Genomic DNA, 17,289 nt, shown 5'->3' with positions numbered 1-17,289 from the left:
CATCAAATGCTGCTACTTCTGGTTAGAACAAAATATATTCAAAGCAAGAAACAACTGTCAGATACGAAAATAATGTCAGTTTTAAAACCATTAGATAAATTATTCACAAAAGCTGACAAGAAGGACACCCAGCTGATGTTCATTTATCCTGAATGTAGAATATTTAAGAGTTTTCAAGGGTTATAACACAGTTTGGTACTCATTTGTAAATATGTATGGGTTTGTGTAAAACACTAATTTAACATTCCCAAAGTGGGTAAATGTGTACATCAGCTTGATTTTATCAAACCAATTTTACCTTGTGAAACTTCAACAATTTTCTGCATTTCAAATCAGAGATACAAAAAGGTTTAAGGAGAAAAAAATGAAGGCAAAATCATCCAACCAAAGTAACTGCCTAAAACAATCTGTGTAACACAGAAAACATCCACTCTGACTTTCTATTTGTGCTACTTGATAAAGAAAAAATTTAAAGCACTCGTCTTGCGATGCATAATGTTCCACCAGTATATCGTCAGCATATTTTCTTGATGAGTTTTTGATCAGGAATGGCAATGTATAAAGCCAGCAAGAATATATCCACACCACAAAAATCTGCCAAGAACCCGAGAGAAGAAACACAAACACACAAGAACTACTTGCACCGGATCAGACCAGCGCTGCGTGTAGCCTCTTCTATGATGGCCACAGTTATCTTTCAAAATGAAACTTCAGATGGTAAGTTCTGTCCCAAAACCGAATGGTAAGTCAAATATAACCCCACTCAGCCTTTTTAAGATGAGCAGTGGCAAAAAAGCAAGGTGTGTTAAAGAAATCTGTTGGGTTCCTTTTTTTCATATGATATCTAAACAGCTATATGAGTGCACCATGCCCACAAGTCTTGAACGAGCTTTGCCTTGTTTGTGTGCTTTAGGTCCTGAAATAAAAACTTTAGGAAAAGGCTGGCAAACACTGAGGGGACACAGTTCGGGGTGGATCCCACCAGTTTTTCTGTGCTTGTGTACAGGTCTGAACTGCTCAGTATTTGGGAAAATTGTGCCTCTGTGAATTTAACCAGAAGCTACTCTCGGGTATTTCTCTGCAGACAGTTACTTTTCTGCCCACGCTCCCAGCAGGCTGGTTGGCAACACATACAAAGATCTCAACAGCCCAGACGTGGCTTTTTTCTAGCAAAGCAAGTCTGTAACTCTCTATCCATATTGATAAAATCTCTCATTCCAGAAAGCTGAAATCCTGGCCTTTTAAAAACTGGTTAAAAACGTCCCACTGATTTTACTGAAGCCAAGATTATACACTACTGGTGACATTTGTGAAATTCGCACTGAATTTAAAAGATGCTCCAGGGAATCTCCTATCAGCACAAGCGTGGATTCTGTAATAAATGTCTGCTGGACAATGCTTAAAAGGTAATCAAATGAATACATCTGCTGAACATGTTAAGATCACAAGCCTCATGCAGTACACAGAAAATACTATGAGCTGCTTTTAAGGTGGGATGAGAAGCAAGAGGATCCACTTTGAGTTGCTCTTTCTAATACTTAAGAAATGTAGATTTTTTTTTTTTCATATTAGCACGAGTTCAAAACCAAAACGTAGTAAATAAAACAAGAGCGTTAGATTTTAGTATTTTAACAGATAAGCCTAGTCTAAAACAACCCTATACACATTAAATTTTACCCAGAGAGTAATTGAGTCCTAAGGTATATGGGGTTAGTTCTGCTCTCACAGATACAAATTAAAAAATTTAATTTCCTTAGGCGAAAGTTAGGTTAGGCAGACATAAAAGGTATATGTTGGGAGCAAATTTTAATATAAAAAACAATACCTGCAACAGGGGTCCTGATTTTCAACCTGTCAACCTCCATGATAAAGTCATCTTTCAAGAAGAGGAACCCAATGATGGAGAAGAGATAAACTAGGATGAGTGCTAGCACTGCAGTGAGGATAATGGAACGACCATTCCGGGTGACACTTTTTATCACATTTAGCAACGTCTCTTCTCTGTATACCAGATCAAACAGCTGGGAAAAGCACAGAGTAGAGGAAAAATGAATACGAATGAGGCAATATATAGACGTTACATAGGAAAATAATTTGAACTACTGAAACATACATCTAGCCACGTTCTAAATTCTCAGCTTCATGAACACACGATTCACATTGATTTCAGTGGGAGCTAGGCATGCTTATAGGAGAAATTTAGCACAGAACTTTACATTTTAAGACAGATTATAGCAAAATCCAAAGTTACAAAGTTTACATTATATATGAGCCTTACCCAGACCTGCGTAATGGTTACTAACAAGATCCATTGCTTCCCCATGTTCAAAACCAGACTAAATTAAAATTAAAACCCAGTGTCTTCATACTATGGATCTACATCTCCAATTTGATTTTTTATGTTACATCCCATCTGATAAGCATGCATGGGTTGCAACTCAAAACTGCACTCATGCATGTAAGTAATTACATGTCTGTAAACTCTTTCTTTGAGCTTATGGCATCATTTTAGTGTCACTCACATGTACAAAGATTAAAGCCATCTCTTTTTAGGACAAAGTTAAATTCACTACACTGTTTCTATTCTTCTTTACCCTGCACTATATGTTTTCTTGGTATTTAAAGAAAAATGTACATTAAGATAACATTACTTTAAATGTCAAAGGCCTAAAATAGCAATTAAACATGATAAGAGCTTTTCAAGAAACTATAGCTTTTTTTCTCTTATAATTCTATTTATGTTCTATAGTGTTTTGGACCTTATCTATAATGTATGTATTTCCACTTCAAAACACACAGATTACAGATATAAAGTGACACACTATGATTTATCAAAATGGTCCACAGAAGAAGGTATTAGTCACAATTCACAAGATCTGAAATCCACAGCCTTGTGAAAGAATTAATAATAAAGGAAGAAAGAGGAAAGACACTTATCATCCATTCCATACAAGAGAAAGCTTAAAATGAGGAATAAGTATGAGAGTTTAGAACATTCCCACTAAAAAGTGAACATCTGGTTGTAACCTGGGAACGTAGAAAATTGTAACATCCAAGAATCATGGACATTTGTCAACAGAAGTCACTGAAAAAAAGTAAGTACATAAAATGTTTCTTAAACTACTTGGCACTTTGGAAAGTATTTTAAGGTACAGATCGCCTTACTCATTGAAGGAGTAACAGAATGTTTGCTGTGCCTTTTTTAAGCAGGAGAGTTACAGCCATTTGGAAAAGGTCCTGCAGCTACAACCACAAAATCTTGGCTCCTTTGAAATCTGCCCAAACTTCGAAACTGACTTTAATGTCAAGATCTGGAAAACCTGACTCAATAGAGTAAGGATTGAATCCCTGAAAATTTTCATGTGCTTAACACACCTCTGTGAAATGCTGGGAATTCACCACTATTCACAGGAAGCTGAGAAAAAGACAACAGGAAAGTGAGCCCGTGTAAATTACCACAATTTAGTCAGTCTCCCTACAAGTTTCACATGCTCCACTATAAAGCAAAAGGATTAGAAAACAAGAGCAGTGAAACACCTTTTACTGCTGTTCGGCATGAAGGAAACAGTTAGCTGAGTTTAGCATAATTTTGCATGATTCATTTTCATTGCACCTGTATCACATTATAAAAAGGCATTCCATCTGGGTAATGGCAACAAAAGAAAATGAAAGTGGGATACATTTAAAGTGATGAATCTTCCTGCTACACCAGAGCCATGCCATCCCTATTTCCCAAGTTATATATAAATATATATATATATTTTTTTTTTTTTTAATTAGAGCTGCAAGATGAACTGAGGAATGGGATCCTTTGGTATAAGTATGATGCACACACCAGTGGACAACTCCTGTCCCAAAGGGATTGTGACTGACACTACATACAGGAACAACGTATACAGAATATATATATGCTGGGGAAGGGCAGGAGAAAGGAGTGGGCTGTATGATGATTGTCTGAAAAGAAATGAGCAAACTTTCAACTCTAAAACAGATAAAGTAAGTAACAGAAACAGGTTTTAATGAAAACAGCAGCTTCTAAGGGGCAGCAGCACAACAGCATGCTAAAAATACACTATTTGGCTTGATTGTCAGGAAGAAATTGAAGACAGCTGCATGGGTAACGGTATTTTCTATTTTTGCAAAGTTTTCCCCTCCACAGAAGCACATACTTACCAGGAAACTATAGAAGAATTCGTGCACGCAGAGGCCCAGCATGCAGACCAGGACATACGCTACGTGATAGAGAAAAGCCATGTCCATGATGACCGCTCTGTAGCCACGGGTGAAAGTTCCACGGTTCCCAACAAAGCTCACCAGAAACACTATCTTGTTACAAAGCTGTGGGGGGCAGATAACAAAGGCTGGGTTTAGTCCATCAGAAAAATCCCGTTATTTATTGTTTGCATTGCTGCAGCATGTGAAAAGTCTAGACAGGTTGCTTTGACTAAATGATGAACTTTTGATAGCTGGAGCAAGATGAGAGAAATCCAGCTCCCAGGGTACGCTGGGAACAAGCCCATGAGAGTAAGTGGAAGTACATCACCCCTCTGACACTGCCCTGTGCCTCATTACATTGTGAAGCTGAGTGGGTTGGTAGTGTGGGATTAAAGTCACAAGGCATTAAAAAAACAACTGAGGAACAAATTCCAAACAGTTTTTTGAGTTTACACCCAAGACCACGTAAGAGCATCTGGGCATGCTACTAGAAAGAGAACAACAGTAACTCAACAGAAAGTGTGTGTGGGGTGTGCAAAATCTATCATTTCCTTCAGATCATGTTTTTCTATATAAAATCCCTACCAAAAACCAAAACAAAACAGAACAAACCGGGGCCATTTTTGAAGTATAGCATTTAAGCAACAGCATCATATTGTCCATTGCTCCTGAGCTTTGCCTGCATGAGAACAGCAGTGCAGAAGTAAATATGAAAGGGGCCAATCTCATCTGTTTGGTAGCTCAGGACAAGCAATGAGGACTCGACATGTTTTCTTTCTCACAAATCTAATATGGGCAAGTGCTGCTTACTTGTCTTTACCTTTGACTATATGTCTGGGTACGTTTAAGTATGTGAAATTTGCACAGAGCTGGTGGTGAATAGCCCAATAATTTGCTGCCCTGTGCTACGGTGAATTGGAGCTGTAGCAGTCAGGCAGAAATCTAAACAGATTACTTGCGAGCATGACTGTATATCTTACCAAGCTCAGCAAACACGCAAATGTATTCATGTCTAAGTTAATGAGATCTGGAAAACAGCTGAATTTTTAATTTTGAAAACCTTTTTCTTCTCAAAAACATATTTAAGCCCACAGAAACATCTCACAAATTTGTGTCAATTTTGCTGAGCATATTGGTAGATAAAAATATTATTTTAACATGAGAAAAATCTAAATTTGATTCCACTTATTCAGCAACATTTCTTTAAATTTCATACTGCTTTTATTTCTAAAATATTTGCATATGTACAAAACCAAAACAGCTCTTTTCCTTAGCTTCCCACTTTGCTGATACTGCTGTTTCAGGATGACTGGAAATGATCTATTTTTTTGGCTTAACCAGTGACCAGAAAAAGAAGTTATTTGTACAACTCTAATCAAGGGCTTTTTTTAATAATGGACCCTCAATATTTCTGCTTCTGCTGAAAGGGAAATTCTGCTTGCTTTTTAAGTACTTACGTTAGCAGCACCGAGAAGTATCAAGGTAGGACCGAGCCCTATAGTGTATATAGACCTGAGAATAACGGACACCAAAAAGGGTCGAATACCAACAGGCTTGGAGATGAAAAACAGCATTGCTGTACAAAATGCCACTGCTATCCATAGGAGGAGTGAAAACAACGGAGAGAGTGTGCCTGCATAGAAGAGAAAGGGAGATTTGAGAAAGGCATCTTTGGAGACTCCTTTTTCCACCAAGAAACAGATCCAAAAGATCAATTCCTTTGCCAATATAGCTAACAAAAAGCATGATTCATGCATCACAACTGCTGACCACAACTCGCCCTAATTGCAGCAAGAGCTACGATTATCATAGTATTGTTGATTTTTGCACAGGTAATAAATAAGAGCAACTAACGAAATTTCCATTAAAATCTGAGGAGTGCTCAGAGATGAAATGGTTTACCCTTCTCCCAGAGCAAGCTACTAATCAGCTCCCTTCTGCAGGGATCATTAGGGCTCCTCCAGTCTCATTCCATAATCGCTCAGCTACAGGAACAGCCGCTCCTCGGGGTGGCGCAGCAAGTGGCACCGCGCCGCAGTGTCACGTTTCGATCCCCCAAAGCACCCCGGTTTTAGAAACGCCGCTTTCTTTCTTCTGAAGGGCCGCGGGTGTTCAGCGGGAGCCTCCGCCTCGGCACGGGAGTTAGGCACTTGCCGCAGCAGGAGGCAGCCACGGGGACTCGGGCAGGAACAGGCAGCATCTGCATTGCCGAGAGCAGCTGAATAGCTGTGCCTTGGCTCCCGGGGAGGCGGCGGGTCCCGGGTCTCGCTGAGCTCCTGCGGGCATGGGAGCCTTCAGAGCCGGTGTCTTTGGTGCTCTGCAAGATGCTGGCTCCAGGCTCTCCCTGAGTTTTTGAGCAATGCCCCTGTTCTCCCTCTCTCCTCTCCTTAAAGCCCTGGAAACACACCATGTTGCCGTGATATAAAAAGCACGTTCAGATCTCAGGGCGCTGTCACGCTTGCACACTGACTTCTATTGTTATCAGATGAACTGAGAGGTCAGTGACAGCGGAGAAGGGAATAGAAATTTAGCTAGACTCACAATAGAAATCATGCTATCTCTTTGGCAACAAATACACAGCCGAGCAGCATCAGTTGGATTAGAAAACAATGAGATGAGGCCCTAGCCTCAACATTCAGACGGCATCCGAACTTTTCCAGAGTTCAAGAGTGTTTATATCCTTGGCAGGAGGTTCAAGGTCGGCTCTGTCAGATAGTTTTTTTGCCAACAAGATTTGGAAACTTTTAATGGATCCTAAAAGCTTCCAAGTAGAGCTGAAAGGTGAGGCCAAAGCACTCAGTGTTTCTTTAACAAATAATATTTTTCCTCTAGCCTACTGCAGGTCCGAGCGTTTCCTGTTGCAGGACCCACACCGGTAATGTGTGCAGACATGCACGCCAGAGGCAAGGAGCACCATTTTGCTTATGTCATATATGTAAGAACTGCAGAGATCTACTGAAACGCAGCATTCTTGAGGTTATTAGATCAGCCCAGACACCTCAGACATCTGAGTATGGGGGTTTTACACAAGATAAAGGGGAAAAATGGGATACAGTTTCTGGCTGCGAGATCAGGTTTTGGCGGAGGGGGAGCCTGGGAAAAAGGAGGCTGCCTTATGAAATTATTCTACGACGTGCTGATTGCATTTGGCCACACCTGTTGTTTATTATTCAGGAATCACTTCTGCTTTTACAAGCAATAGGAACCAGAATCCTGCAATGCGCTGTCACTGAAATCACTGGATTACTGGGGCCACTTAAACTAATACTATACAAATCTGCAGTTCACAGTAAGCACTAATACTTACTGATTGCAGACCAGAGGATTTCCGTGAGTATAGATTAGCTAAAATTCAGTAGTTTAAAAGGTTTATTTTTAACTTTTTATTTCTCCTCTTATCCTGCATGGGCTCTAATGTGTGTGCACTCCGAGTGACCCTCCAGCTTACAAACCAGAAAGCGCTAAGTACAAACACTTCCCTTCTACATGGCACAGCCCTGCAAACTTCGCTGCGTGACCTGCAGAGACCATCCTGCAGGGCGAAAGGGCACCATGGTCTCCATGCCAATATACTTTAATCTGCAGCCTTTCTGCTCAGCCAGCCAACAGGAATGTCTGCTGGTGCCAGTGCTGGTGTTTGTGAAAAGCACATGTATCTGTTAGAAGCTGGACTGCTTCCACCAGCCCAGTTCACGTGCCACCAGACAGAGGTGACTTTCAGTCACATTACTGGCTGGACCGGACATGAATCAAAGGCCCAGAGGTGAATGGCTCTACTCCCATTACCAGTATTCTGAACTGTTTAGTCTCCTTTATCCCAATTAAGCTTGTTTTGGATTCAAATAGGCCTCCTGCTGGTCTGCTGCATTTATTTAATGAAATTTATTATTTGCTATATTTCCTGTGACGTGTCATGAAGCAGAGACAGAATCATAGGTTTTAAGTGTATTTTTACATAATGCATTTATCCTCTGCAACAGTTATGTCCTTTTATCCCAACAAAAACATAATCAAAACCCAACAAGCTAGTTTTCAAATCATTCTATTCCCTATGTTTTTTAAGACTGCAAGTTGTTCAAATTGGTCAGTTTTAAGGAATCTCTGTCGCTCTGCTGCTAAGAATCCTTCTTCAGCTCAGAAGCTGTAACTGAATGCATGCAGTAGTATACTGCGATATGGCAATATTAAAAAAAAATAGAAGAATTAGCTCAGATCATCTAGATAATCTTCAGCTTAGCAGCTATGTTCTGTCCGTTTTTCTTCATATTGCCTGGGCCATGTGACACACAGAAGATCAACTACCATGTTTCAGACAACATCTGGAACCTACTTAAAAGATACTAAATGGCTTCTGCAGATATGAGTATACCTGAAGATGCAGTTTTACATAACGGTTACCTTCAAATTGAAAGCATCTAAAACTAAAAGGAATAATAAAATCAAACTCCACTTGCCTTCATCTCCATCATCTCCAAAGGGGTAGAACAGAGCAACTGCTAAATTGATGAATACAGCAAGGTTGAAGGAAATACTCCCCCAGAGAGAGATGTGTCTGGAGAACCAAAACAAGGGTGGATTATCTAGAATGGGGAAAAGAGCAGCAATCAGTGAAATGAAAGCAGGCAGGAACTTAATCACTAACAGCTGCAAGGTCATTAAAAAATACAGATTAATGAAGAAAATATGCAGATCTTTAACTAAAACAGACAAATATTAAATATAGGTTTGCCATAAAACAGTGTCAAGCAGAGCTTTTAATCCAAAGATCTCAATACGGCTTATTACATAACTGTTTTGCCTCTGCTAATATTTTAGGACTGGATTTTTTGCGAAGGAGTCTTTTCACCTGCCTCTGAAACTGTAGCCTCTGTGCATGGAGACATAAAATCAAGCAAACAAATAGATTTTAGCACTCTCCATGGCAGTCAACCAGAAGACCCAGAACGGGTCTTCCAGATGACCCATTTGGACCAAATACACAGATGACATTATTCAAAGAATTACGGAATAGGCAAGGTTTCAGGACTGTGGTATATTCCCAACCTCTGTCAAACCAAATACATCTTGATCTGCTTTGGGGAGCAAGTGAAATTTGGTCTGACAGGGATTTGTTTCTATGAAAGCTGACTATATCCTGCATGATCCTCAGACGTCCAAGGTTACCTGCTGACGAACAACTCTGAACTCCTGCTTAAAAGGACTCAAATGAAGCCAGGATCTCCACGTGTGAAGTACTGTACAAGTACAGAGGAATAGTCTATATCCCAAAGAACATATAACCTACCTAAAATGACTAAAAAGGGAAATAGGGCAAAATAGGTTTAAGATTTTGTGTCCAGAGTCATATGAACAATTCAGCAAAAAGGCTAGGAACAAGATCAGAGGGTATTAAAACCCAGGCAAGTACTTCATATATTTGACTGGGATACAGTATGTTTAAAGGAACATTTAAAACAAGATTCTATGTGCAATAGTGTGAAAAAATCTCTAGTTAGATATTCGAGCATGATGTATTCTTATTAATTAGATTTTAAGGTACCGAGAACCTCCTGCAAGTATGCAGAGCATATTCCTGACTTGTCTGCACCCGGCTAACTTTTTATGAACAGCAGACTCCTTCAAATGCATATGACTGTCTCAAGCTTTAGTCTAAAAAGACTTTAATTGTGATTAGGTAAACATCCGGATTTTATTGTGATAACCCTATGCTCTTAACTGCTGAGATTTAAGCATTTGGAGCCATTGCAAATGACATCTGTCAGTTTAAGCAACACAGACTGCATGCTAACAGACACTTGGCTAAAGAATGAACTAAGCCTCAAACCTGCATTATCTCTTCAAATAAAAAAAAACACATGGAGACTTGTGGGCCATTCTACTGATGAAAGGGATTGAGGAACTTCTGTTCTGAATAAAAATAAACCAATTTTCTTTGCTTACAGCATTAGGCAGGTCTGGTCTATGTAAGTGTAGGGTTGGGCTCTTTTATTTGTGTTTCTTAAGCAAAACATACAGATGTGATTTTGTTACTAGATTAATTTTTCTACAATACAGTGATTTTATTCCCAAATAGATGGTGCAGACAGGGAGTTATTCTGGAATAATTTATTTTTCAATATATATTCTGGTCAGTTTGTCAGCACAGACAAGCTCTTACAGTGCCACCAAGAAAAGCGGACCTGGGCTACCAGGGTTCACGCTGAAGACTTACTACTGCCTCTGAAAATTATACCCTGGGAATTGACATTTATAAAAACCACAGCCAACACTCATGTTTCCATGTTAAGGCTGCTACATTAAACCATATTGCTTCGACTATCCAAACTCCCTGCTGCTCTGACCATAGATCCTATTCTTCACTTCCTTCCTAATCAATTGCATAATGCTGCTGTGAGCAGCTGATGTGTGCCACCCCAACAGCATCTGCATTTCAGCAGTGAATGATCGCTCTCGTGTATCTGTACGTATATTTATATATCCATATATAATAGATACATTTCTTCTTTATCCCTCGAGGATACTGTAGATGCCTAATTAGTTTGCAGCCTTGTTTCTCTGCTTCAAAAGCAAAGGGCACAGCTGACAGTGGCTGATCAGGCACAAGCTGCCTGTCCCTGGGACACGGGCAGCGGCAGCAACCCCAGTCCTGGCGAGGATCAGTGGCTGTAATGCCCACTGGTGAACCAAAGCAGCAACTCAGCCTTGGCTCCACTGCACCTCCTCTTCAGGTCCCTGCTTTGGATCTCCCCACCATGATCTGCAGGGAGACCTTATTGCCCCTTTCAGTAATTAAAAGGGGCCTATAAGAAAGATGGGGACAGACTTTTTAGTGGGGCCTGTTATGACAGACAAGGGGTGATGGTTTTAAACTAAAGGAGAGGAGATTCAGGCTAGACATGAGGAAGAAATTTTTTACACTGAGAGTGGTGAAACACTGGCCCAGGTTGCCCAGAGAGGTGGTAGATGCCCCATCCCTGGACACATTCAAGGCCAGGTTGGACGGGGCTCTGAGCAACCTGATCTAGCTGAAGATGTCCCTGCTCATGGCAGGGGGGTTGGACTAGGTGACATTTGAAGGTCCCTTCCAACCCAAACTATTCTATGATTCTATGATCTTGACCATGTCTGTCAGATCTGCAAGCAGCTTCAGGTGGTACATGTGCCTCTCCCTCTGCCACGGGCCATACACCAGTATGGGGTAACAGATTGGGACATCGTACGGCCTAGTCAAGCAAGGCTGATGTGAACTGGCAAAGGGGAACTGACTCCATGGGAGCCAGGCAGATTTAAAGCAGCTGAGGTTCTGGTGAGAGATGTTTTTAAGTGACTGACATTTACAAGTTTTTTAATGGTCTTTTAGGAATCTGCAAACCTCAAATATGCAGCTACATATGTTTTTGTTAAATATTAGGGGCCTTGGCTTAATTAGGTGCAACTCCGAGTTTAGTGGAACTACACCCAGTTCATCCATCCCCCAGTTTAACTTTTGGAGTCCAAAACATCATCTTGAACACATTACTTAGATTACTAGCTGCTCCATATTATGTCTCTTCTATGGTAGTGTGCAAGTGTCTCGGCTGACCTACACTCTGCTGACCTACACTCTCAAGCCCTGAGCAGTTTTGCTTGTTTCAGTATCGAAGCGAACAGAGAAAAGTGTATTATTAAACTGAAAAAAAAATGGAGGCTTAAAAGCAGGGTTTTAGCATAATTAAGCTATTTTTTGAAACTGCAATACTTACTCCTAATTTTCTTTTGCCATTTCATCTCGTTGTACAGATCCTCTGTCTGTTGGAAAAAGTCATTGACTTTGCTCCCTTGTTCATCTCTCTCTGTGGTATTGAATACCCGACTTTTGGATTCGCGAGTGAGGAATTCACAAATATTTGGGACAGGGAAGACTATTTGTTCCATTGTTCTATCATGGCGAACAATCTATAAATAAAATAGACATTTTTATCAGCATCAGTGACTTCCCAACAATTTTGTCATATATTTTATTGTTCACACCTCCCTTTTTATTTATAAATTAATGCATAAATTATTTGAACATTGCAATGAAGTTGAACCAATCAATCCTAAAACAAAGTAAAACTGCTTTTGTATCCTCAAAAACCTGCCCTATATTGGCAAATATATGTCTCCAGCAAAACCTAGGTCCCAACTTCCCCCAAATAAAAAAAAAAAAGTTCTAATTCAGAATGGTTCAATTTTGCAACAAATTGAAACAAATCTCTCCCAGTAAACAGTGCAGAAGTTATGGGGCTTTCTACGTGGATTACATAATTATTTTCTCATGTTGAGTCTATTTCTATGATGAGATAAACTGTGAAGGTGAACATGCAAAAATAGCACTTTGTTACTCAGACAGCACCCATATCTTGTCAGTCTCTTATCTGCTCACTTGGCAAAAACCCAAGGTTTTGCATTGTTTGTATTTCAGGGCCTAATGAGTTGTCATCGAGTGAGCTAGACTGTGTTCCATCTCACTACATTGCCATCAAAATTGCTTCCTCATTCTGATCATGGATTCTGCATAACTAATAATAGAGAAATGAGTAGAAAACTCATCTTGACTCTTAGACCCATGTCTCTGTACAGTCATCAGTGAAAAGGAACCCACTATTTGACTTTCAAATCAAACGAATGAATTACCCTGATATAGGGGAGCTATATCTGAAATGCCAAACAGATCTAGGACTTACTTCAGTGAAGACCAGTGAACATTCATTTGATCTACCAGCAATGCTGGGTTGAGTTTCATTTTTCCAGTCACAGTCCTGTATTCAAGAAACCTCTTTTCTCTCTGTTAATTCATATTTATAATGTGAACATACTAAAAAACCCCCACCTGTCTTAAGCCATTTTTAAGAGTTACAGATTAAAGTACATTTGTGTTAGGGATGAAGGATAATTATGCTTGTGTCTGCCCATGGGCATGTGCACTACATGAAATTTGAACAGGCTATTTTGAAGTGTCCTAAATAAATAGTTGTGTCTCAGGCCAGCAGCTGTGCCATGGGACTATGCGACCAACAGTTAACCTGGTAGGGCAAGTGAAGGAAGCTGATGGCACACCTTTAGTTTCGTCAGGGACTCAAATGAAGAGGTAGGCTGCATGTGCTGCTCTGCAGAAGGACATTTAAAAAGCCTCCCTGTGAACAGAGGCCTCCATATCTGCTGCCAAGGAGCAGGCTTTGCAGCCATGAGGTTTTAGGAGATTCCAGAAACTACACCAGGAAGAAGCTACTGGCGACATAAAAGCAGACCACAGTGCTTGTTTAATGCCTAAATTTATGGCCTACCCCGATAACACAGCTGATAATTGCTAAGAGATAGCTCAGGAGTACTCAAAGTACAACCAAGGTACCAAAATACATGAAGAGGAGCATTGAGCTGCCCTCTGGACAACCACAGACATGAGGTTCCCATCTCTATTGTGGTGGGATAACGTGACCAGTACCAGGCGAAAAGGATGGTGGGAAACAGAGAAGAACCTGGTCATGGCCTGTCTTGATGGCAGCCAGGACAATACGGACCTGAGGACCTTGCATCAGACTTCCCCCTACACATGCAAGCTCAGGTCCAGTGTTGATGGAGCCTGGGAGCCCACTGAAGGTACAACTATTGGCTCAGGTTCAGGATTGCCTGTGGTGCAACCATACTGTGCAGTTTGCATACTCAGCCAATTTTGGACTTGATACAGCATTTCCAAGAGAGAGCCAGATGCCTCTTCTTCCTGCAGCCTCTTGCAGCACCTGCCTTTGCACCATAGAAATTCTCCTCCTTACAAAGTCACTAAGGATTAGAAATACTACAGTGCCTGACTCCTATCTGGATGCCTGTAATCCCATGAAATCTATGAGAACCCAGGATCTGATACGAGTTAAGAACCTAAATACCTCTGTGGATCTTGATCTAAATCCAAATCCATGGCAGGGGTAAAGTTTAAAATAAAGAACAGAACTGATGAACCAGGCCAAGCCTTGGTCTTTTAAACAAAAGCCATACAGAATGTCTACACGACTCCAAAACCTCTTTGTACTCTAGCCAAACTTTTAATTTGCTCAGTTAGCATCACTGGCTTTGAAACTCATGATCATTTTTTTGAGTGATGTACCATACAAGATTATTCTTGACTTCATGACACAGCTACTATCCACAGTCATTATTTCCCTAACAAAACATGTTTGGTAACACACAGGAAAGCTATTGTAAAATGATTATTTGGATCCACTTTCAACAGAGTTGCATTCCTTTTTCTCCCATAGCCAAAAGGATATTATTCAACCTTCTCCTCCTCATAAATAATCTACACCATTTGAATAAGCTTTGCTGTTCAGAAGCTTAAAAAGAGGTGATAAACCATGCACAAGATGCAAACTTGTCTCATATTCAATCTTCTAGCGAGCAATTCTTTACCTCTATCTGTGCTGTATGATTGGCGTAATACCTCAAGGCTTCATCTCCTTCATCTGGATCTGACCCTGGCTTCAGCATCTGTTGCAATGTTTTATTGTGACGAGCCAACTAGAGAAGGAAAAAAAAATCTGATTTATGTCTTGCTGCTATGTTTTCGGCTTTATCATCTCCACTTAACTAACACAAATCCTCCTTCGCCCCATCCCTATATACTTACATGCTCAACCCAGTGGGGCTCTTTCCACAGATAACAACAAAAATGTAATTACTTGAGAATAATAGAAATAATTTCGTCTTTAAAAGCCAGCAGAAAGTCTTCGGCTGAGATTTATGAAAGGCAGCTTAGCCTGCAGCCTAGATGGTTTTTGAAGGGCTTTTGACAAATGCCAAAACATTAGACTGAATGTTTCTTTTCACTTAAGTTTAGACATAAAATTTGCATACCTCTGTCTAGGTAATTAAATTTACAATTAAATTTTCTCTGCAATTTCAAATGGCTAAACTGTCCTTCACCATGTTGTGGCTTGGTATTTCAGGGCTACCAAGATAATGTTCATAACTATTTCAGAAGCAGCTGGACTGCAGTGGCGGGCAAATACATTCTTAACTGTACAGTTTATAAACAAAGCACATATGTACACACAAACACACAAATATGTATCTCCTCCTACAAACTTTTACATATCATATACTTTACGTGATTCATAAAATACATCTGTTCTTGTGGAACAGTAAGTATTTTTAACGCTCAGTAGCTGCACAAAGTTTAATACTGAGAATGTCAGCAAACGCACTCACGTCTCCAAGGTCAGTGAGAAACAAAAACTTAATTAGAAAGCATGAGGAAACGCTATTAAAAATGCAGTTTTCCCTATATCGTAGTGAGTGGTTTTCATCCAGAACCTCTGAGGCATTTCACCCACTTGGGGGAAACTGAGGCAGGAAAGGCTATCTTGCAGATGTGATCCAGGTCTTAATCACTACACAGACATGACCACAACAAACTAGACACAGGCATTAGAAACAAGGCAAGCACAGCGCTTAACATGACCCCAGGAACTAGACTTTGATGATCACCACAGGTGGGTTGGGATTTACTGCACAAAATAACACAGTATGTTGAGGAATTATAAAATAATTAACATCTACAAAAAGAGTGTCAGGGACCAAGTCTGAAAGTAACCACGGATCTAAATATAAATCGTAATAATCTAACCAGAAAGTGATCACACCTGTTCATAAGCCACTTGCTCTTTTTAATCTGAGGTGGGGGGGAGAGATACACCTACAATTCATTCTATTTACTTAAGTTCCCTAGAATCTACTGATCAAAATAAATTTTCTTCTGAATCTTGATACAAACTGATTAAAGATGAATAATAAATGGAATGTCCAAATGCAAGAGAGTAACAGAGAAGAATGTTCAGGAAGAATGAATGTATTTCCTACAACTTCCTCAAGGACAGAAGTCCGCCTGGCCCTGACAGTAGAGCTCTGAGCCAATGTGGCAGAACATCAGCCTTTTATAAAAGAGTCACGAGCAGATATTCAGGGAAACATGCAAAAAATCACACGGGGATAGCTGCAGAGCAATATTATTTCCATCAACAGTAGATTTCTGCCTTGAACAGTTACTTTTTTACTCTATCTAGCAAATGTGTTGATAGTCCCATTACTTGTATTAATATCTATCTTATGCACCTTCCACTTATTTTTAAGGCTAAAAAGCATCATTAAGACTATCTGACGAGTTCTTCTCCTTCACACAAGCCATATAACCTGATCCAGTCAGTAGTCTTTGCAGTACGTCCACAACATCATTTCAACAGGACAACCTGAATTCATTTTCTGTACGTCTTTTGCATACCCCTCAATATATGCTCCAGCATCATGCAGAAACAAGATGAGCTTGTGGAAACAAGATAGTAACTGCTTAAAAATTCCCTTTAAATGGTGTTACTATTTTTGCTTTTCAGCTTTACTGAATGTCCCTCTGCTTCTGTACTTACGACGGGACAAGCAAGAGTGCCCAATTCACCTCCTCTGCATCATTCATCATTTTGTATGCTCCTGTCCTCTCTTATTTGTCTCTTCTTTAAATTAAAACAATCCATATCTTTCCCATCCCTCCTGAAACAGAAGACTCTCTGTGACTCAATTATTTCCCTTGTCCATCTCCAAATGCCTGTTACTTTGGCTATATCTCTTCTTTAAGATATGAAGAAAAGAACTGACTAGACAGAATGCAATCACACCCTGCTTAGAGCAATGGATTAACATTACCAGAAGCAAATATTTTCCCCTTTTTTTATCTTCCGTAATACAGAGGAACTTTGCCTGTATCTTGCCCCTTTTTCTCCAAAGTCAACCATTAAGAATTTGAGTTTTCTAATGAATGACAAGTCAGGGATGTATTAATAGTTCTTCTCATATTAAAATTATGCCAGTTTGGAGAAATGGACATGTATAGATTCAGAATTTTCCATTAGTAACATAAAAAACTTATTTTACGAACATACTCGAATTTGTGTACAGAACTGGAAATACCATTTGCAAACCATACGAAATTTAAAGGTATTGCTTCCTGATATGCTTTAGACGGTTCATAACTTTTACTGTAAAAGTATCTCTCAATAAATATCGGCAACAGAA

The 17,289-nt window shown here is 39.9% G+C and overlaps 1 protein-coding gene across 1 annotated transcript in view; it reads right to left on the bottom strand.

Moving 5' to 3' along the window:
* ITPR2 (inositol 1,4,5-trisphosphate receptor type 2) overlaps positions 1–17,289 on the bottom strand; it is a 273,845-nt gene that overhangs the window by 36,731 nt on the left and 219,825 nt on the right. The window contains exons 46-51 of the mRNA XM_065626844.1: positions 14,638–14,745; positions 11,958–12,150; positions 8,670–8,795; positions 5,673–5,848; positions 4,174–4,338; positions 1,826–2,021 (exon numbers count right to left, since the gene is read on the bottom strand). Of these exons, the coding sequence (XP_065482916.1) occupies positions 1,826–2,021; positions 4,174–4,338; positions 5,673–5,848; positions 8,670–8,795; positions 11,958–12,150; positions 14,638–14,745 (964 nt within the window). The remainder of the gene's footprint in view (positions 1–1,825; positions 2,022–4,173; positions 4,339–5,672; positions 5,849–8,669; positions 8,796–11,957; positions 12,151–14,637; positions 14,746–17,289) is intronic.

Source organism: Caloenas nicobarica, chromosome 1, assembly GCF_036013445.1.
Source record: "Caloenas nicobarica isolate bCalNic1 chromosome 1, bCalNic1.hap1, whole genome shotgun sequence".
Lineage (NCBI taxonomy): Eukaryota > Metazoa > Chordata > Aves > Columbiformes > Columbidae > Caloenas > Caloenas nicobarica.
Note: the sequence above shows the minus strand (reverse complement) of the source record. Positions and strands in the feature narration are given on the sequence as shown.